Raw genomic sequence first — 23525 nt, 5'->3', positions numbered from 1 at the left:
TGCAAAATGCATGGGAGCCGCAGTTCTGTACTATCGTGGTGGATAGTATGGTAAGGCCGGAAAGGATAGCACTTTCAGCAAGAGCCGCGTGTAGCTCAAAAAGAGCCGCACTTGCCCATGCCTGTTATATATCATCTGAAAACACTCCAGATATTGCCCTGCCTTCGTCCAAAGATGACTCAAGCTCTTGGTCTCTCGGTCCCTCCAAGTTTTTGAATCTCTCAGTTAATGCCAGAATCATGCTGAGAGTCAACTTATGAGTGCAAGGAGGTCTCGTCAATGGTTCACTAGGAACTGTACGCGACATTATATATGTTTCTAATGCTCGCCCATCAGCTCTTCCTCTGTTTATTTTAGTGGAATTCGATAGCTGTCAGGGACCTTTCATCTATGATAATCTGTTTCCTATGGTTAAAGAACGAACTTCTTTTACAAAGGTAAAAATAGGTAAATATATACCTATTTTTACCTTTGTAAAAGAAGTTCGTTCTTTAACCATAGTGACTGTTACTTCTGGAGTAGAATAAAGGATTAAAAAATAGACTCGAAAATGTAAAAATTTTTGTAAATAGTCTTAACTTCATATTTAGAAGAAATGATATCCTGAGTTAACATTGGAAATCTGTTTCCAATAATCCCCATAACACGCACTTCGAACGATGGCAGTATATTGCCATCTCGTAGACAGTTTCCCCTTACCTTAGCATACTCGATGACTATACATAAATCAGAGGGATTAACTCTTCCAAAAATCAAAACAGATATAGGGAAAAAAGAGACAGCTATCGGTCTTATCTGTGTTACATTGAGTACAGTGAAAAAATAACTGACATAGTATTTTTAAAGAGTTACAATAAAGATCGCAACGAGTCAATCTGTAAGTCCAAGGCCTATAGTGATAGACAGAATTTCATGAGACATTGGCATAGCAATTAATTAATGGCTTATTCTGACCTTATATTTGTACCTTTAAATGATCCAATAGAAATCATATATATTGTTGAGAACGAATGATTCTTTGTTTCTTTTTTCCTCATAATCTAGAAAATAAAGGTGCGAGCAGCTTCGTTCCGACTACACGCTGATGTAGCGTTACTTAACTAGTTTAGTACAAAATCAGCTGAACATTCGTGAAGTTGTGGCGAATCTTTAGTTCAGCCAATGAAAATACACTAGCGTCTAGATCACTGTTGCCAGGCCGATTAGCTTTCCATCGGTAGATTCCTTAGGCAATTTTCGGTAATTTTCGGTAGATCGACTTTTTGTGGCAGAAAAAGGGCTGCGCATAAACAATGACGTGTTTTTTTGTCATTTATTCTATTATAAACTATAAAACAATAAAAAACAAAAAACTAACACAGAACACTTACGTAAAAAAATAATAATTTACTAATGTGAATGTTTGTCTCTTTAATCCGAATGAATAAATCCGGTAGACTTCCTTACAGCTATCAGGTTAGGTACTCCTTTATCGGAAATTACAAATGCATTTCGGGCCTATGTAGCTTTTACCTACACGCGCGTTTTTTGTAAATTAACTAAGTTTTTTGTTATTTTTATTTTTAATTGACACTCTGTTTGTTATTTTTGAAATTAAATTAACTTTCACAGGAAAATCGTAACAGTAATTTTTTCAAACTAATTGTTTAGTGAGAAGTAAGGCAGTGATTGTTTCAGAGCTCAGTTTATTTCTTTGTTTTCAACATATTTATTGACGAAAATATTCTTTCCACATTAGCTGAATAATGAGGCAGACACAAGATATTCTCAACAAAACGAGACAACACTGGAAAAGCAAGAGTTTCATCGCCCAGAGTAATAGTTTTAATACTTCGCCAGAAAACTTGAACATCATTGCTAAACGACTGTATTTCTTGATTATTTCTTAATAGTCTCCATTCGGAATCTAAACTTTGAAGCTCGCGATCAGTTATGAGATTAGGAAATAACAAAGCAACATCTGTAATTGTATGTATAGTCCCACTTTTAACAACGGTTGGGTTCAAACAACTACATTTTTTTATAGAGTTGTTTTTAAGAGGAAATCTAACAGTAATTTGGGTGCAGCCTTCAATGTAAAAATCCAAACAACGTAGTCGAAAAAATTTAATCCGTTCATCTGTAAGGTTCAGTTGCGTCATTGAAGCGACGACTTTTGCTCCAAAATACATGTTTTCTATAGCTAAATAATTTCTTGGATTTTTAAAATCAATATTTTCGATTGGAGTGGTTGGTATATAATTTCTTTGAAGGAAGCAATCATAAATTGTTTTCAAAACGAAGCAAACATTGTCATACAAAACATGCAATTTTGTGGACTCGGATTGCATTTCTACATTTAGATGATTGAATAGAGGCAACACATAATCCAAAAATTCTAGAAATAATTTTGAAACCGGATCATTCAATATTTGCAATATATTATTGGCAGCAAGGACACCATAACTGTTGACAGCATCAGTAAAATATAGTTTTAGAGCAGCATACTGTTCTAAGATTCGAATTACTACATCATGAACTGAAAGCCATCTGGTTTGCGATGGATGTAGAATTTTGTTAAGATGTTTTAAGATGAAAATGTTAAGATTAATCATATTCGTTATTGCAAACCGCGCTTGAGTTAGGCGCCATCTGTTCATTCTCTTTGTATGTCCGACCATCAAAAGACCGCTTGGGATCGAGTCTGTTTATAATTTGAAAGATAATCTTGTCAGTTGTAAAAGGATTGACATTATTTTAAAAAAGTTGCAAAATAGACGGCATGAAGCAAAACGTTCCGTGCGAGTGCTCTTAACAGAATTGCTTGCCTATCATTTTAATATAAAACTTCTTGTGCTTTGAACTAGCATGATAGGCAAGCAGTTCTCACTGGGTTACCTGTTAAATGACCAGGGCCGGATTTAACAATCAGAGGCCCGTGGACACAAATACGGTGGGGGCCTATCAAGAGGCCTATCATGGCGCGCGCCTTTCCGTCCTTTGTTATTAACCAAGTTGAGTCAGGATCCGAGGGTATTTCTTTTTGTATTACGTCCCATAACTCGTCTTTTCAACAGCAATTCCATCATATATTTCCAAATGTGATAGTTGTTGTTGTTCAATTTAGTGATGGCAACGTAACTTTTATCCGCCATTGTGAAGTCTTTTATGTCCTCGCCGAATATTTTTCTTACGTAAATTTATACCCAGTTTACATTTTTCCTCGAATTTACCTTTTCTTTTTTTTTTTTTTTTTTCTTTTCCTTACGCTTAATCAGTTGTTGCCTTAACTGGGCCCGTAACTTGGTGTTTAACGGAAAGATTAGTAAAGAAAAGCAATTGGACTAGCGTAACCGGTTATGTAACAAAAGAACAAACTGCACAAAGATTACACACAGTCTTGACTCACGGAAGGTCAGCGCTAAAAAGGGAGAGTGAAATCAGGTCACCTACCCCGAGGGGTCAACGGTGCCACCAACTTTTTATTACGTCAGAAGAACATCTACAAAACATCACGATCGTTGATTCCAACATAAACCCATCGACCAATAAGTGTATTTTAGAGCTAAACCGAAAGATTATATTTATCAAAACATACATTTACCATCTTTTCCAGCCATTTTTATTTATAGAAAAATAGAAATCATAAAATCTACATTATGCATTACAGATGACTTTTTCTTGCATTTTCTTTTATTTTATTCCACATACAGGGGGATGAGTGCATACCACATCCATTGCTTCTTCAATTTTACTAAGGGGCACTCCTTCATTACAGATATTTGCCAGTTTGTAGAGATGACGTAAAAGGTATTCATTCTATATAAAATAAATATTTATCAAAATGATATCTTTTACATAGGAAACGACAAATAATATTCCATATTAAATTTACATTAAAATATGTGGGTAATCAGAAACAAAGTTGTGTAGAAAGAACTAGATAATAATTTCACAAAATAATGAGGAAAATAAATATTGAAAACATATATTTATGGCTCCTCATTCAAGTATTGAATATTCTCTTTATGATAAACCTAACAACAAATGTTTCATGATACTAAAATAAGAAAGCTGGCAATTAAGTGCATCATTCCGAGAAAGCCCGTCACTAGTTCACTTTTGTATCTGCCGATGAACTTGATTGCCCAAATTGCCTCAAAAAACTGTTATTTTTTAATGTGAATGAGCTCTAAGAAGGCAATTTTTTGTTATTAATTTAAAAAACTTGAGTTATATTCATAATTTTATTTTTTTTTATATGCAGAACCATGGTGCATGCTATTTGTGGATGATATAGTCCTAGCTAGAGAAGATAAAAAAAACCTTTAGAGGAAATATAAAATGTTAGAGATAGATTAGCAAACAGCCAGAATAGGTATAGGCAGGGTCGATTTTGACTGTTAGCCGCCTGTGTGCTACAGGTATTTGGCGGCCCTATCAATGCTGATTGAGAGTAAATTCATAACCTAATCCTACTGGTATGTTTTAGGATAGTTTCGTATAGTTGACAGGGGTAAAAAGATCCATTAAAATATTTGATATAAGTTATATTTATTTTCATTTTATTCAAATCAAGACACCCTGTAGATAAAGGGTGCTTTTGATCAAAATTACATTTTAACTTCTTCTTCTTCTTCCTCAGCTTTTCCCACTCTATGTAGGGTCGCTGTTTCTGATGAGTCGTCTCCACTGCTCCCTGTCTTGGGCTGCCTCCACATTCAGATGCCTTGCTCTCAAGTCCTCCGCCACAAGATCCATCCACCGTTTCCGCGGCCGTCCCCGCCTCCTCCTCCCCCTCACTGTCATCTGCATAATCCTTCTTCCCACATACTCTTCTTCCCTTCGTATCACATGACCAAACCATTTCAACCTTGCTTCCTGTATCTTTGCTTCTATGTTCGTAACTTTCACAGTCCCCCTCACACATTCATTTCAAATGTGATCCCTTCTCGTAACCCCACACATCCAGCGGAGCATCCTCATCTCCGCCACCTCCATCCTTTTGACATGGGTTTTCCTTAAGCTCACAGTCTCAATAGCATACAGCATAGCTGGTCTCACCACCACCCGATAAACTTTCCCTTTCAACCTAAGCGGCACCCTCTTATCACACAACACACCTGACATATCCCTCCAATTCCTCCAACCAGCCTGAATCCTGCCTGTCACCTCCTTATCCACATCTCCATCCTCCGCCACAGTTGACCCCAGGTACTTAAAGGTATTGACTTTGCGAAATACGTCTCCCCTCAACTCCAGATCACTCTCCCGGGCACCATCCACCTCCCCACTACACATATACACTGTTTTACTCCTGCTCACCCTCAAGCCCCTCCCTTCCAACACACCCAACCACCTTTCCAATTTAACCCTCAGCTCCTCTTTAGTCTCGGCGCACAGAACGATATCATCTGCATTCCTTGTATCCAACTCCTCGTATAAATTCGCATATGCTCCTGCCTTTGCCTGTGCCACTACTCTCTTAGCTTCACGCTTTGCCGTTTTATACGCAAATCTATCTTCCTCAGTACGTGTCCTGTCCCACTTCCGTTTTGCCTCCTTTTTTACCTTAACAACTTGTTGCACACCTTCATTCCACCACCAACCTTCCTTTTGCACCCTAATCTTTCCAGATGTTACACCAAGCACTTCCTCTGCACAGTTCCTGATAGCCTGAGCATTATATGCCCACCAGTCCTGCACCCCCTCCCAATCTTGCGAGATTTGTAGCAGCACCCTCTCCACATAATCCGCCCTCACCCTCTCCTCCCTCAAACGAAACCACTTAATTTTCTTCATCTGTGTATTTCCAATTTTCCTATACATTCTTGACTTCATGTCTATGCACATCAACCGATGTTGCGCCGATACCTGATCTGTTGGTATAGCCTTACAGTTTATCACCGTCACAAGGTGCTCTCTTCTAGTAAGGATATAGTCAATCTGCGAACTATGAGGCCCACTGTTGAAAGTTATCAGATGACTTTCCTGCTTGGTGAAAAACGAATTCACAATCCCCAGGTCGAAAGCCACAGCAAAACCCAATACACTCTCCCCCTCTTGATTGAGTTCCCCAACCCCATGGCCTCCATGAATCCTTTCATAGCCCATGCCCTGAAAATGGCTGTTGCCGGTCCCAAGCCCGGATAAAGGAGGAGGGTTGGTGTCAGGAAGGGCATCCGGCCGTAAAACATCTTGCCAAAACTACATGATGAGTCTCAGAAACTGTGATAGAAAGAGAGCTAGGGCGTACCCTGTAGGCGACGCGCAGCTAGATCGCCCTAAAGCTGCGAAAAGTGGGCAAGGGCTACCTCACCAGGGGCAGATGAGGTTAAGGAAGCAAGCCCTACTTGAGGAAAAGGTGTTGAGAGTGGGAACACTGAATGTGGAAAGTATGACAGGAAGAGGAATGGAGGTGGTGGATATGATGCGGAGAAGGAGGATTGATGTCCTGTGCGTGCAAGAAATGAGGTGGAGGGGAGACAAGGCGAAGGAACTTGGAGATGGATGTAAATTGTTTTATAGCAGTGCAAACAGGAATGGAAGAAATGGGGTTGGAATAGTGGTGGCTGGCAGGTGGAGGAGCGAGGTACTAGAGGTGTACAGGAGAGGTGATAGGATGATGCGAATGAGGCTGAGTTTTGGAGATGATCTACTCGTGGTGTTTAGTGTGTACGCACCCCAGGTAGGATGTGCAACAGAGGAGAAAGAGTGTTTTTGGAATGAATTGGATGAAGAAATGAGGACACTGGAAGGAGGGGAGAGAGTAATTGTGGGAGACGACTTCAATGGGCATCAAAATTACATTTTAACGCTGCCATTAAATAGAATTTACAAATTAAAATGAAATTATTTTAAAGAAATTATTCTTATTTAGTATATAAATACATATATATTGTATGTATGTATAAAAATTAATTTAAATATGAATATTTAAATTAATAACGTTCTTGCGCATCTCTTTGTTTATTTAATTTTCTTTTGGTTCCATCAACAATTAAAACAAAGGTGTAAGTAACACTTTAAGATTAACAGTATATGGGAATAAAGGAGCATTCACAATGAAAATTACGCATTAATGTAAAACTTCACATCTATTTTATTTAATGCAACCTTTCACAATGAGTTATGTAAGCGTAATCTTAAACTTAATCATAAGACATTAACATAAATAAAGTTTGGAGTTTGCAAACTTCAAGTTTTTGTACTTTTTACATGGTTTAAAACAAGAAACAATCGTAGTGGTTAAAATATTAAATTATATTTGAATTTTATATTTTAAAGTTCACTATCGGCTGCACTAATAATTCGGCCGTCTGCACACACACATGCACTGCACACTTATCAGAACAAGTTCTTGGTATAGGATGTCAAAAGTGATAATATACAAATGGAGTGCTACATGATTAAAAAAATACCGTTTACATCAAAAGGGAAAGTTTTACAAGAGAGTTGTTAAGATTGCAATGTTGAACAGATGCTTGCACCAAATAATGGCAAAATCTTGGATTGTGCCATTATTTGGAAAATAAGGACAATCAGTGTTACTTGTAGGATTGCCTTTACCTGATAGTATTAGGAATGGGCATATAAGAGTTAAGAAACATTACAGAGAAGTTTATGGAAAATAAACTTAGATGGCTTGGGCATGTGGCTAGAAGAGGAAAAAATAAATTGATTAGATGAATTAACAACTTAGAAAAGTAGAGATAGGGCAAAGAAAAGTTGAGAATTAGCTGTTACAAAAGATTTAAAGGGTTACATCGAAACTATAGATACTCAATTAAAACAAACAATCTGTAAAAAGTACCATACTTTGAAAGTTAAAAAACATATAGCTAGGCATTCCATAATTATCTAAAAAGGAAATTGCAAAAATCAAAGATCATAATCATATAATTAATGAATATCTTACCTTGTTAATATTAAAGCATTGTTTTCTAAAATATTTAATTGCTTCGTTATAACAGTTATGTTTGATTCCATTTGGTCTCAAATGCATTCGATTGTACGTGTCCTCATCACCAAAAGAAAGATACCAGACAATTTCTTTCACCACATTGTCGGCAAATCTTCGATTCTACGGAAGATATCATATTTTATAATTTTGATCTTATGACAAACAAATATGTTTGTTTAATTACATAAAAAGTTATGTCCAAAATGAAATGTTTAACTGTAATTAACAAAAAACATTAAGTATTTACTTTAAGTAATTTGTAAAGCTGTTTCTTCAGTTCATGTTTTTCTCTTATTGAATTTGTTCTTTCTATTTTCCTTTTTAGAATTTCCACTGGAACTTCATTGCTTGGAACTGCATCAAACTAAACGTAAAAAAATTTCTGAGAATTTAAAATCAAAAGCTGATTATTATTACATAAAACAAATTTTCTTCTCCATTCTTTGCTAAAGCCAGCCAACCTTACTGTGGATCTAGTTGAGTTATAAGCAAATGAAGTTTACATCATATATATGATGTAAACTTGATTTGCTTTTGACTCAAGAATACTGAATTATTATATTAATATCAACTGTTTTTTGAAGATTTAAAATCAAATCTAATTGGGATTCATACTGTTTGATATGACTATCACAATCAGAAATTTTCGTTCTCACTTAAAACGTGCGTATCAATGTCGTCAAAAACATTTGCACGTATTTTGAAAAATTGCCGAATTATAGGTTTTAGAATTTTTAATTCAAGTATACCCAGTTTTGAGTGGTCGTATTATATTTCATTCACACTTCTTATTGTTAGATTTATTAGTTTATTGTAAGACAGGCTGTTCGATCTTGTAAATAAATCAAAAGAAAATTATTACAAGAAAAAAATTTTTTATTTTTGCATAAATTATTTCTTTTTATCAGTTATAAAATGAAATTATATTTAAAATATATTAAATCCAAATTAATACATTTGTATAATTTATAAAGGAATACTTACAGGAATTTTTGGATATGTAATTGGTTTAGCTTGCTTTCTACCTTGGAATTCACTAACAGGCATCTTTGAAATTGTCTAAAATATATAAAACTATTCAATTAATAATAACTTTTTAGTACTATATAAAACTAGATCATTATTAAATTAATTTTCTTTTTTTTAAATAAGCTGTATCTTATAACAATATGAATAAAGTTTTCTTCAAAAATAAAGTTAAAAACTCACGCCAAGGTTTAACTAGCTTCCGGTAAAAGAAAGTTCACTGAATAAAGAAATAAATTCACTAATAAAAATGTTGCAACAATTGAAGGCTTGTGTTCATCTGGGAAGCGCTACTCACAGCTACTACGGAAGCATGCAATGTTTCCACCCTAGATCTACCCAGGGTGTGGGTAGCATTGTATCGGCGTTTAAAGAACGAAATGCGCCTAACATCATATCGCCATCGCGGTGTCAATTCCACGCGTGCGCCGCTTGTGCTGTAGATTTAAGAATTCGAACATGTCAAAATCTTTTTGCATGTTCTTAACGGAATTACCAGATGCCTGTTTTGAATTCAAAAATTCTGTTCTCCTTGGAACATTCTGCACATTCGTTTTATTAAAATCGCTCTTTTCACCTGAAGATGACGTTTATAAACTCGTCAAAAGTGCTTTTGTTAGTGCTAAAGGAACTAATTTAATGCCGAACTCAGTGAATTTTCTTTTACCAAAAGTTTTCTTCATTCAATACAGCCAAAATTATTAATAATAAAAAACAAAAACCAAGTATTTATATGTTAAAAATTAGTAAAGATTCTGTGAATTAAAATGAAAAATGAATTATTTAGAATATTTCTCATCGATGCACTTCAAAACCATTAAAATTAGACTTTCTGACTATCAAAACAATGTTATTATTGAAAGAACAAATACATATCCATCTACATTTGCAAGTTTTAACCAATCTTGTAAACTGGAATAACATTAAAATAATTAACAATACTGCGACATTATATGTACAGTACAATGTGCTAAACTCTGCAAAGTTTGTAAGCATTAATTAATTATCTCAAACTCCAAAAGATGCTAAAAAATTGCTATATATATAGTAACGTTTTAGCATGTTATATGTGATTATGTACATGATTTATTATAATATATATATATAATAAAGATGCTAATATAATATATATATGATACTGGCCAAACTAGTTTATCCTATGTTTTATATCGAGTTTGTTTTCGACACCGTTTCACATAAAACACATAGTTAATTAACAATTAACTTTATTCACTCTCGGATACAACTGACTGGGGTGACGACTGCACAAGAACTCAGCTCCCCGACCACGAAAGTATGTAGGAATTTTCACCCCTGACCTGACACTCAGATCAAGTTACACCCGACCGTTACAACAGATCTTCCCCCTCTAAAACGAAGTCTCGGAGATGTGCAGGTAGTGTCCGTGTTCTAGAGCTCTTTCTAACAGGTGGTCCTTTGTCTTGATGTTGATTATTCTGGGGAGCTGGATGTTGGTTATTCTGAGAAACTGGATGTTGCCTGTTCTGGAGTGGTTGTTCTCTTCGAGCTATCAGTTGATCAATATGTCTCCTTTCTATAGTTCCTTCTGGTGAAGCTATCATGTATGTATATGGTCCGGTCTTCTTTGTCACCTTACCTGGTTTCCACTTCTTTGCGTCTCTATAGCATCTGTAATTGATGTTGTCTCCTATCTGGAATTCTCGTATTCTTGTTTCCTCTATTCTATCCTTATATAGGTGTGGATTTAGTCGATCATAGATGGTACGTAGTCTTCTTCCCATCAACAGTTCTGCTGCCGTTTTACCTGTAGTACTACTAGGTGTTGTGCGTAAGCTAAACAAAAGTCTGGGGAGCAACACTTCAGTTTTTTCTTGGTTGTGATGTAATTTTTCAATTCTCCTCTTTATAGTTTGCACTTGTCTCTCTACTTGTCCGTTGGAAGAGGGATGATATGGAGGGGTAAATATGTGCTGTATCCCATTTTTACGTATAAATTCTTCCATTTCATGGGATTTAAAGCTTTGGTGATTGTCTGATACAATTGTATTTGGTAGTCCATGTGTACTAAATATTCTCCTCAATAATTTCACGGTTTCCTGGGTTGACTGCGTTTGTACTTCTTCTACCTCCACCCACTTCGAATAAGCATCCACTAGAATAAAATATGTATGTCCATAGTGTGGTCCTGCATGATCAATGTGTACTCGGTCCCAGGGTCCCGAGGGTGATGGCCAATGAGTATCCTTAACTGGGGTTGGGTTTGACCTCTGTTCTTGGCATTTTCTACACATCGATACAGTCTCTTCAATTTGGGAGTCCATTTCAGGCCACCAAAAATAGCTTCTGGCTGTTCTTTTCATTCTAGACATACCCTCATGTGTGGAGTGTAACAGGTGTAATAGCTGTGGTTGCAAGGTTCTAGGGATAACTACTCTTTGTCCCCATAAAATGCAACCGTGGTGAATTGAAAGTTCTAGTTTTCGCCTAGAAAAAGGCATAAGTTCTTCTGGACTACTCAGTGGCCATCCGTGTAAGATTGCATGTTCAACTCTTTTTAACACTGAGTCTTTGTTTGTTTCTCTGCTTACTTCCTGAGATGTGATGGGCAATTCTGGCTGTTCAAATATAAGGAATATCTCTCCTGGTTCAGGGATAGTCTTGTCTTCCACAGTAGTTGGTATACGAGATAATGCATCGACATTAGTCATCTCTGCTGACCGACGATGTTCAATCTTATATGAGTATGCTGCTAATCTTAAACACCAACGAATCATTCTGGGTGAGATTAAATCAGGAATTGGTTTAGCAGGGTTCAGAAGGCCCACAACTGGCTTACAATCCGTATATATAGTAAAATTTCGGGCAGCTAGGTAATTATGAAATTTTGTAATGCCAAAGATTATAGCTAATACTTCTCTCTCGAATTGTGAATAATTTCTTTCTGCTGGGTGAAGTGTCCTCGATGCAAAGTATATAGGAGCTTCGGATCCATCTGGTAATATGTGTGAAAGGACTGCTCCCACTCCATATGGTGAAGCATCACAGGATAACACTACTGGTTTATTTAAATTATAATGGATTAATAATGTTTCTGGTGTTAACATCTTTTTTATTTTCACGAATGCTTTGCTGTGTTCTTTTTTCCAGATCCATTGTTTGTTTTTATCAAGGAGTCTATATAAGGGTTCAGCTTCGGTTGCTTTATCTTTCAAAAATCTATCATAGAAGTTTACAAATCCCAAAAATGCTTGTAATTCTTGTTTGTTTTTCGGTTCCGGAACCTGTTGGATCGCCGCAATTTTCTCCGGTGTGGGCCGAACGCCCTGAGCATCTATCAAATATCCTAAAAATTTAAGTTGGTTAGTCTTGAATAGGCATTTGTTTTCGTTTAGTTTTAGTCCAGCTTCTGAAATCCGGTTAAGAATTTTCCTCAACTTTTGATGTAGGGCTTCTTCATTGAGTCCCATGACAAGTATATCATCTATCATCACAATTGTCCCTGGAATACCTCCTACGATCTTTTCCATCTCTCTCTGGCAAATAGCTGGACAACTACTCACTCCAAATGGTAACCTTTTCATTCTGTATAACCCCTTGCATGTGTTGATAGTCAGAATCTCAGACGACTCCTGGTCCACAGGAAATTGGAAGTACGCTTCCTTGAAATCAAGCTTGGCAAATACCTTTCCACCAGATAGTGAAGCAAGTATATCGTTAATGGCCGGCAATGGGTATACATCTACTTTTATTGCCTCTCTGTTTACAGTGCAGCGGTAATCTCCACATAAACGTACACTTCCATCTGGTTTTGCAACGGGTACCACAGGAGTGGCCCACTTAGAAGTTCTAACTGGTTCTATAACTCCTAACTGATGAAGTCGATTCAACTCTTGTTCTACCTTTGTTCTCAATGCAAAAGGAACCTGTCTTGCCCGCATAAAAATAGGCTTAGCTTCTTTATTTATCGCTAAACTGACTGCCTCGCCTCTAAATAGACCCATTTCTGAATTATTGAATAAATGCTGGAATTCTTGTATCAGATCGTCTGCATCATGTTGGTGATAAAGTCCCTCTATTCTGATTCCTAATGGTTCAAACCAATTTCTTCCAACAAGTCCTGGTCCATTTCCTTTAATTACTAACAATGGCAGATTCCTAATTTTTCCTTTAAATTGTACCCTCACCATTGTAGTACCCACTACCTCCAGATTCTGATCAGTCCATGTCTGTAATTTGACTTCTTCCGGCTCTAACTTGTCTCGCTGGATTTTGATTTCTTTTAAGGTCCGTTCGCTCACTACAGTGTACCCAGACCCTGAATCAATTTCCATCAGGATTGGTATATTTTCAATCTTGAGTAAGATTTTTAAGGGTGGTATCTTACTTCCCTGTATTTTGAATAGAGATGTATATTCCTCGACCTGGTTAGACATCAAATTTTTATGTTCCTCAATTCGGTGTACTTTGGCTCTCTGGCTGGATATCTCTTTCCGTGGTGCCCCAATTTGGTTTCTTCCCTGGTTTGCAAATTTTCTTTGTCCACTCTTTTGTTTCGTGATACACGCCTTTTCTATGTGTCCCTTGTTTCTGCAGAAGTTACAGATTACCTGAGCAAATCGGCAATTATTCGGGTTATGACTTCCGGTGCATCGAAAACAGCGTAATATGGCCGGCTGATTCTTTCTCTTGTAGTCCGCCTTTAAGTTATACACTTGGGTGTTGTTTCCGTCTGACCCAAGCTGGCTAACATCGTTAGACGCTGCCTCTGCTGCCAATGCTGCATCCAAAATGGCCTTATAAGTAGTGTCCGTTTTCGCCAATAACACGTGTTGTATTCCTTTATCCCTTAAACCTGCCACTAGCCTATCTCTTAACATACGCTCTAGTGAGGCGCCGAAGTTGCAATTCATTGCAATTTTCCGTAGTTCCGCGACATAGTCGTTGATACTCTCTCCCGGTTTTTGCGACCTCTGGTTAAATTTGAACGATTCGACGATTTCACTAGGTTTCGGGTTAAAATGGCTATCAAGAGCAGTAAGTACTTCATTGAAGTTAACTTGTGTCGTTTCTTTCGGCGCTATGAGTGTGACTACAAGTTCATATAAAGTTTCACCGCATACAGTAAAAAATAAAGCACACTTATCTTGGTCATTTTCAATCTGGTTTGCCTTCAAGCAAAAATTAAAGCGGTCCTTGTAAGTTTTCCACTGGCTGTCCATCTTGAATGGTTCGAAACGAACTCCACTGGTTGATGTTCCTGGGAACGACATTTCTGGCTTTTTATATCGAATTGTAATTTCTGCTGGCAAGTCTGTAAATTATTCCTCGTCGCCAATTTTATATCGAGTTTGTTTTCGACACCGTTTCACATAAAACACATAGTTAATTAACAATTAACTTTATTCCCTCTCGGATACAACTGACTGGGGTGACGACTGCACAAGAACTCAGCTCCCCGACCACGAAAGTATGTAGGAATTTTCACCCCTGACCTGACACTCAGATCAAGTTACACCCGACCGTTACAACACTATGTGTGTCAGGATATACTAGTTTAGACTAGGACAGTCTAGTTTGTCCTAGGCCGAAATGATTTAGAATTATTATTCAAGTATATTAATGGTTAAATAAAATTAAAAGGCAATCAATTAGATGAACAATATTTATTCAAACATAGTCTACTTAATTATAAAAAACAGTATTGATTAGAAGTGACACAACACTTGTACAAAACTATAAAATAAAAATAAGCTAATCAGTACTTATCAGTTTGTATTTTTTTTATTAAGCCGCCATGCACTTTTAAAGGTAATTAACTTTCAAAAATATTTTCAAAAATTCAAACGAAATAATGAAAATAACTTTTAGAGTCAAACTAAAATTAAAAATGAACTTGTTTGTGTTTATTAGTGTAACACATAAAATATTTAATCAGTTAATGTTACCCTAGGTATACAAAATGACGGCTCGTCTCTGATTCCAGCATATGGAAGCAAGGAAACGGTGGGGACGCACATTTTTCTAAACTTAACCTATTCTAATAATTTAGTTGTTAATAATTATGATAATTTATTAGAATAGGTTAGGTTTAGAAAACGTCTGTCCCCACTTTTTCCTTGCTTCTGTATGCTGGAATCAGAGACTAGCCGCCATTTTGTATACCTAGGGTAACATTAACCATTTAATCTTTTATTTATTTTTACAGGGTGAGTTAAAGTGTATGGTACATAGGTAACCCCAATGGCGGTGCTTCCAACCGTTCGTGCTCCCGACGGACTCCTCCCGGAGGGGAGTTGCTGGCAGGCCGTCCGGTGTTTAACGTCACTAGTTATTGATTCACGGTCGTTCTTGAACAAAAGAAAAAAAGGGAGACGTCTACTGAAAATGTAGTTAACCTAACTAAAGCACCGCCATTGGGGTTACCTAGGTACACTTTAACCACAGGGTGTACTGTGGGGGCATTTTGAATTACACAAAATCATTTTTTTTTTACACTGGCACCTATATGTAGTACATAAATCAGTTTAGCCTAAAGTATTTAGGCCAAACTAGATTGTCCTAGGCTAAACTAGTATATCCTGTCATGCATAGGATAAACTAGTTTGGCCTGAAATTGGGTTTGACCGGTAACATATATATATATATATATATATATAACTTTTTCTAAAAAGACAATTATATTACTTACAAGATCTCCAAATTGTTTTACATGACTCGTATTTGTTTCTTCTTTGACAATTCTAAACTGTTTCTCTAAAGATTCTTTTAAAAGAACTTCCTGAAAATACAAACAATATCTAGTGGTAAGTCTGCTGTAGAAAGCACTCGTATAAACTCTTATGTAATAATTTCATAGAATCTTCTGTAAAAACGACAATTTTAGTCAATAATATGTTTTTTTATATATGGTATTTATATTATATAAATATTATAATTTTGTAACAATTTTGAAATTAGAAAAACTTGTATTTCGGAACTGCAATATATTGCTGTTTTGACATTATTGTGTGAGACGAAATATCAATCCATACCAACACTCGCTTTGTTAAAATATTTTTGTTTCACAAACAGGTGAAATAAAAAGATTTTGACAAGGTATTGTCAAATGAATTAATATTGCTTACTACAGAAATAATTTACAAAATTAGGGAAACTAAGTACAATTTTTTGCATTTTTCTATGTAATAAGAAGTCAAATTTGTGAAAATAATTACAGTAGAGCATCAATTATCCGACCCCCAATTAACCGACCGTGTTCTAGTCGGCAAATTCAAATGACCGCTAGTGATGTGGCACTACAATATTTGGTTATGTCTTGGCTACTTTAATATTATTTTTGTTAAATTTTTGCATGTTTTAGCCGGCAGCACTGGCTCGACCATGAAAGGGAGGCTAGTATATTAAACCAGGCCTAATACACTATACTAATAATGTATTTTTTCATACTTTTCGGTTATCCGACCAACCCCAGTCCCCAATTAAGTCGGATAATCAATGCTCTACTGTATATTAAAGCCTTATAATTTTAAATACTATAAACAAACATATTGTAACATGTATTATATATTATAGACTGTTTTACTTTACATTTTCAAGTATGGGCTATTAAAATATTAATTATTTTTTTTTAATATGAAATTTTTATTATTGCTTAAAATTAAAACAATTTATGAATGACTAGTTAATATATGCAGTATACAATTTTTTTCATAATTGAAGACTTGAAATTTTTGAGGTAGTGTGTTAGCAAAGCCTCTTCTATGTGACATACATAATTGCCTTCATTCTCAAAATATGATCAATTCATTCTGATAAAACTTTGCCATTTTCCATTAATTGCAATGAGGAGTCAAGAAATGTAATAAAAAATGGGATCCATGACTTTGTTTTCGAGATACAATGACAATGTCCATGCTTCCTAATATAATTGAGCATGCCTAATGGAATTAACGGACAAAAATATAAAAAAACAGCATTCAGTATGCTTAATGGAAAATAGACACAAAAAACAAATAAAACACAGGAAGAAAGCAAAATTGCTTTGTTGAAAACAATCTTCACTAATGATTACTGGTACATATAAGATTAAATACATCTTCCTCAACTTTCAGATTTACGGTACCAAACGACAAAAGTTAATGAACTAACGTTTTCGATCTTCCACTGAGATCTTCATCAGCTTCATTGACGCTTGCAAAATGCATTCCATTTTTTGTAAAGAAATTGATATTTAAACAATATAAAGAAGCAGCACCATCGATATTACATAGCTGCTACTTATAGAAAATGATTTCTATTTTTCATTATACTTTTTCAGTGTGTTGATATTAAAAATATATACATATATGTGTATAATACAAACTTAAATCAAAGAAATAAGTATGTATGCAAGATGCAAAAGTATCTTCCTATTTCTTTCATTTATAACTTTTACAAATATAGTAAAGAGTACAAGGTAAAAATAGCTTTGAATTCCTTACATAATAAAGTTTTATTTACACTATTTATGAAAAATTAAATGTTGTATAAATTAGTTCTGAATTTTTGGAGAGAGCTATAAATAATATGCTGGAAAGACAAGAATTTATACAATACTTTTAAATATATTTGAAAACTAGCAGGTAGGCCTGGCGTTGCTTGGGCAAAAGTAACGATAGCAAAGATTAAGATTATTACATTATAGTCAACCTTACCCATTTTCACAGAATGCAAGAATTGGGTCCCCCTGTTTCCAGACTAATTAGAGAATTTTTAGATGGATCTAAAAATATGTTTGATTTCCCGCGAAAATGAAAAAAGCTGCATCTGCGTCTTGCACGTTGCTTTCTCTTAACAATTCCATTGTTATGTAACACTTCCATTGTTACTTGACACTTCCATTGTTACTTGACACTTCTATCAACAATGGAAGTGTGAAGCCTTAATCCTGTTCCTCTCCTCCGTGGGGAGGAATTTCGAAAAATCCCTTCTTAGTGTGCATTCTCGTGACGTACCCTAACTGTGTACCAAATTTCATCTTTCAACTCCTAACTGTTTGGGCTCTGCACTGATTATTAATATTATCAACTCGTCTCGATTATATATATAGAATTTACATTTGTTACTAACACTTCTTTAATCTCTGAAGAAATTAGAAAAATGTGTTTCGCAGTGGTAACCCATTTATAAGAATGTTAAAATGGAATCAGAATGATTCTCTTTTAACGTTGTATCATGTATATATGTACAAGAAGTATATACAGTATATTCAACAATACAATTATTAAATCTTACTTTGTCTGAATCTTCCATCCAATTAACACTATACACATCACCCAAATAAGTTACTAGATTTTCATCAAAATAACAAGCATACGAAGATTCATCTTTATTCGCTGCAGTTGTAGCAAAGACTGAAAAATAAAATATTTTAATGTTTAAGCATTAATATATTTTTATAATTACAAGAATGAGTGTGAAATATGTGAAAACATACAGTATATGTAAGAAATGCAGGAAATTCAATCTTATAAATAAAATTAATTTGCCAAATTGTATTTTGTTTCTGAGTTACATAGCTGCTGTAGAAAGCTAATATACCGAGGTATATTATTTTCTGTGATATGGGTATAAAATGAGGACTTCACAAAGAAATTTACAGGAAATTAACACGTTTATTTATATATATACACCGAGAATCAATTTACTTATATCTATATATTACAAAGGTTAATCATACGATTAATTAATTACAAGATTTTCTGTCCTTCCGACAATTGGAGAAAATTAACGCTCAAAAAAATGAGTATGTAACCTCACGATAATTATCCGACGTGTACCTCCGTCTTCCTGGCGCAGAATCGATGACCCTTCTCGTTAACGGTCCTTCCTTTGTCTTCCTGATATCGTGTCCGTCCAAACGTCCGAAGCTCCAGTCGTAGGAAAAAAGGTGCCTTCTCAGTTCGTACATTTCTTTTATACCTCCCTCCATCCGGGGAATTTCTCTATCACGTGACACAGGGTAAACCAATCGGCAGAGCGTAGCTGCATGACGCGATACATGGTGAAAACCCGACACGGTTAACGGAATACAAAAATCACAAAACAATACATAAATCAAACACAATAGTCGCGTAGCACTACACTGCATTTAAGAATAATAATCAGATGATTAATATATATTTGTTACTAAACTAATCATTCAAATAATTTTATTCGAGTTTTAAAAGTCAATTAGTAGCTTTTACAATCTTCACTTGACTATTAAATTATTGATAATTTATATGCTTAATTTTATTTTTCTAAAAACAAATGAATATCTTTACTCAGACCAACTTTTTTTTTTAGAATTTAGCCAAAACTGATATTATTGATATGCACTAGAATATAATAATACTAAACCAATTGCTTGACATATAAAGACTTGATTTATTAAATCAAAAAACACTAATTTTACTGCTTATAATAAATTTAAAGCCCAAACATTTCTCATAGATACAAAAAACCTATGGTTGTATTCCAAATTTAAATACTTGTTGTATTACCTAGTAAAGAGGTGGGGAAAAATTTCGTAAAAAATAACATAATTGATAATTTAGATGAACTATGAAATGTAATAAAATAGAAAATTGTTTTAATATTAAAAGAATTAGAATCTATAAAAATGAATAAATAAATGGAAGTCTTAAATTAAGTATAAAAGACACAAACTGGGAGGAAATGTCACTCCTGCATGATTTTACAAATTCTGTTTTATTGATATATAATCTTTAAATTATATTTAAAAATTTGATGGACTAGATAATTAAGAATATAGTACTAAAAATTCAGATGAATGAATTAAAAAAACTTAACTGACATCCCAATTGATTGTCATACTACATTAAATGTGTCTAGATGTAGTATGTATCAATCCACATTCCACTCCAATATAATGAAAAAGTTAAATTGAAATAGTGTTAATGAAATTCTAAATGAATTTTGTTCGTAAAAGCAATTTCTTTTTGTATGAGTTGCAATGGAATCAGCAATTGAACTAAAACTTGATGAAATATGTAATATTGATAAACAGATATTGAGAATTAATGGAATTGTATGAAAATAATGTAAATGATTACACAACATTTTACAATGCATCAAAAATAATATCAGAAGAAATACAGGATTATATAAATACTCTCAGAGATAGTATAAAATTTCCAAGTGAAACTGAAGATAATATAATGTAATTTACATGTAACTGTAATTACATTACATATTTTTATACTGTAAATATAAAGTATATTATAAAACAATTGTTCTTAAAACAACATAATTTTGTTCTAATATGCCCTTGCATATTAAATACATTGTATTTAAATTAATACTGTCAAGATAATTCTATTACTAATTTTTAGATTATAACCTGGCTGATTCTTTGTGTTAAAATTGTCTTCAAAATAATTTAAATGTAAATTATTTTGAAGAGCTTTCTGAACAGGTATTAATAGATATTTTCCTACATTTTCCTTACATTGGCATAATAATCATGTTAAAACTAAAGCAAAATTTCTGTTTTAATAAATAATGTTCAAACTAATAATGTGCAGAGGTGATTAATATGTTTATTTTTATGCTCACCATTAATATCTTTAGGTAAATCAATAAACATTGACCCTGATTCACAAGCTTCTATGTAAAGCACCATCTAAAATCAATGTACAAACAATTTAAACTTTAATTTTTATAAATTGGTTTTAACAAAATAACTTTCAGAAAAGATTAAATGCATTAGTTAATTAAAAGAAGATTAAAGCAAAGTGTTAATAATTATGTTTATTAGATAAAAAGCAAGTTCACAATATTCATAATACACAATAATTAAGTTATTATGTATACAAAATGAAGTGATATCATGCATTTTTCTTAGAATTATAAAAAACAATTTAGGTTTAAAGTTGAGTAGCGTACTTAATAAATTATTTGGATTCAAATATATTGAATAATGAATCATTCTTAGCAAACAATTAACTTTTAATTGATTTTATTATGCAAAATCTCACCTTTGAAAATTTTTTAGCAGCATTATACTTTTTTAAAAATGAAACTAGTTGATCATTTGTAATGTCCTGAAAAGTTTCAAAAATTAATTTGATTTTAAAATCGATTTACAAAAGTTAAAAAATCAATTTGTGAAATAATTTTCTAAATAACCTACCCCATTGTCATAGTCATTTTCTCCATCATAACCAGGAAAACAAATTAAACCATATCCTCCATGATCAGCAAAATAAACAAATACATGGTCATTAGGATTACTGAAATGTATTCAAACTATTTATGTATAACTTTTTAGATATGTAACAATAAAAATTATTGCTTTATTTCAAGTAAAATTCATTATTTTGATGATCTGTAAATTAAACTTTTTTCCAATTCATATAAAATTGAAATACCTTTTAATAACCTTTCCCGAACCGACATTTTTCAAAGCTGTTTCATTTCCCCATAAAATGTTGAAAAAATTTTTTGGTAGAACATCCTTTAAAAATGTAAAAAACCAAAATTATAATCAAATAATAAAGTACAATAATAATAACACACTAGGAACTATAAACAATTCCAGTACAATTTTAACACAAGTAAAGTGTGTACTTGTATCTAACATGCACAGCTGTTCCAATAGAAGTATACAAGATTCTTACCCTAACAACAGTGGAACATCTGATAAAAACCATATCAACCAACACATGCAACCCTTAGCATATCATTGTAGATTATAATCACAACATGAGCCTGTCTAACGGAAACTGTTAATTTTCAAACACTATCCTACTATCTATAAGATACTCGGGAATGGAAAAGACAACATCAGCAGACACAGTTTCAAGGATATACAGGAAAACAGTGAAAGACAACTGTTTCAGTTATGACTTGGGAGTGCATTGGTTCCACCACACAATCCCTCTGAATTAGACTTGCTGAAGAAAAACACGATATTGATAAAAAAACACTCTATTGTCCTAGTCCTAGCACTCTGAGAATAATGTACAGTATATAATCCAACTCAACAAGACTACCCTTATCAGATGTTCTCAGCAATATGACCACATTAGAAGGCCCTCAAGATATTCAAATGTAATAAAAAAGGATTTCAAAGAATTAACATTTATCCTACATGCCTGGCAACCTCTATGTGACAACCAAGGGCAAGATGCATGCACTTCAAAACATTAAATTAAGATCTGTCCAATCCTACACCAGCTCAGAGTGTTATGAAATTGTTACTCATTAACAGATTTTTACATGTATTATTACTGTAAATCATTGTGTACTTTTATTTCATTTTATTTGTATTAATGCCTCATACTAATTCATATTTTGTACTACAATTCTTTTTTCAAATTTCATAATTGTTCCTTTTCCTTGCACTTTATTTTAGAATGTCAATCTGATGATGATTTCTTGAAAAGATCAAAAACAATCTTCAACATTTTATTTGCATTAAAATTATACTGGAATTATTTATTGTTCCTTAGTGTGTTATTATTCTTGTATATGTTTGTTCCAGTCTTCCATGGAGTCTGAACTTTATTAAATAATAAAGTTTTCAAAGCATTGTAAATAAATAATTTTATTTAATTTTATAATTCCTATTTCTCTGAAAACTGCACTTGGTCATAAACCTCAGTACTACTAATCAAACTTTTAAAATGCCATTTAAGAGAACCAAATAAATTTGGAAAAGGTTTGAGTAGTAGTGCCATGGTTTATAATTCCTTATAATTTAATTCTTAAAAACAATTGAGTATTCTTCAAGAAGTGCTATATTTTAATTTACACTATTTGTTATTTCTGATAGCAAATCTCTTCATCTTCAGAACAATAAATTAAATCTATATATATATTAATGAATGTGTTTATGTTTGTCCACTCTAGAGATTAAAGAAAGGTGTCTACAGGGATGCAGAGGGAACTAACAGGTGTAACTTTTTGTGAGAAAGCTTATCGTGTGATCAAAATTTCCAAAATGATACTTGTATAAGCTAAATGTACTAATATATGATTGATACCATCCCCTTCCAAAATATAGAACCAATGCATTCTATTACATTCCAACTTGAAATTATTTCCACAAATTGTTGTGTATTCCTTCTCCACCACAATTCAATGTCCTTTTGAGGTCACTTTTGAGACTGACAGCGAGTTATGTTGAAAACTATGAGTGCCTCAGTAGTTATAGTATGTCCTTGACACTTTGCCTGCAATTCATCACTTTTGATTTCCTTTAAAACTTTGCCATTAGCAACATAGTCACTTCATTATCCAATGGCAAAATGTTCTAATTCTTGTTTTACAATATGATTACTTACTCCTGAATCCAGAACAAAGATAATACTACTTGAATTGCATTTCTGGTTACAGATGTTTACTGCATATAGTGAAATTTGCTTCTCTTTACCACAGATTTGTTGTTTGTCACTTTGAACTCCAAATCGTATTCTTTGTCCTGGCCTGTGTAAGATATGCACGTGGTGAGTGATTCACAATGGAATATAACACAAAATTATGTTCTCGTCACCCGTGTTTATTTACTTTGCAGGATTCCTTTACACTT

General features: G+C 33.8%; 1 protein-coding gene across 1 annotated transcript in view; it reads right to left on the bottom strand.

Annotated features, from left to right (window-relative positions):
• Positions 1–3578: 3578 nt before the first annotated feature.
• The window catches only part of LOC136987174 (legumain-like), a 33632-nt gene continuing 13685 nt past the window's right edge, over positions 3579–23525 (bottom strand). Inside the window, exons 4-13 of the mRNA XM_067284863.1 lie at positions 21364–21449; positions 21126–21225; positions 20971–21036; positions 20549–20615; positions 18224–18342; positions 15639–15728; positions 8927–9001; positions 8190–8306; positions 7898–8062; positions 3579–3798 (exon numbers count right to left, since the gene is read on the bottom strand). Coding sequence (XP_067140964.1) covers positions 3673–3798; positions 7898–8062; positions 8190–8306; positions 8927–9001; positions 15639–15728; positions 18224–18342; positions 20549–20615; positions 20971–21036; positions 21126–21225; positions 21364–21449 — 1011 coding nt within the window. The 3' untranslated portion in view covers positions 3579–3672. The remainder of the gene's footprint in view (positions 3799–7897; positions 8063–8189; positions 8307–8926; positions 9002–15638; positions 15729–18223; positions 18343–20548; positions 20616–20970; positions 21037–21125; positions 21226–21363; positions 21450–23525) is intronic.

Source organism: Centruroides vittatus, unplaced genomic scaffold (assembly GCF_030686945.1).
Source record: "Centruroides vittatus isolate TY-2023 unplaced genomic scaffold, ASM3068694v2 scaffold_1478, whole genome shotgun sequence".
Classification (NCBI taxonomy): domain Eukaryota; kingdom Metazoa; phylum Arthropoda; class Arachnida; order Scorpiones; family Buthidae; genus Centruroides; species Centruroides vittatus.
This window is presented reverse-complemented; position numbering and strand designations above follow the sequence as displayed.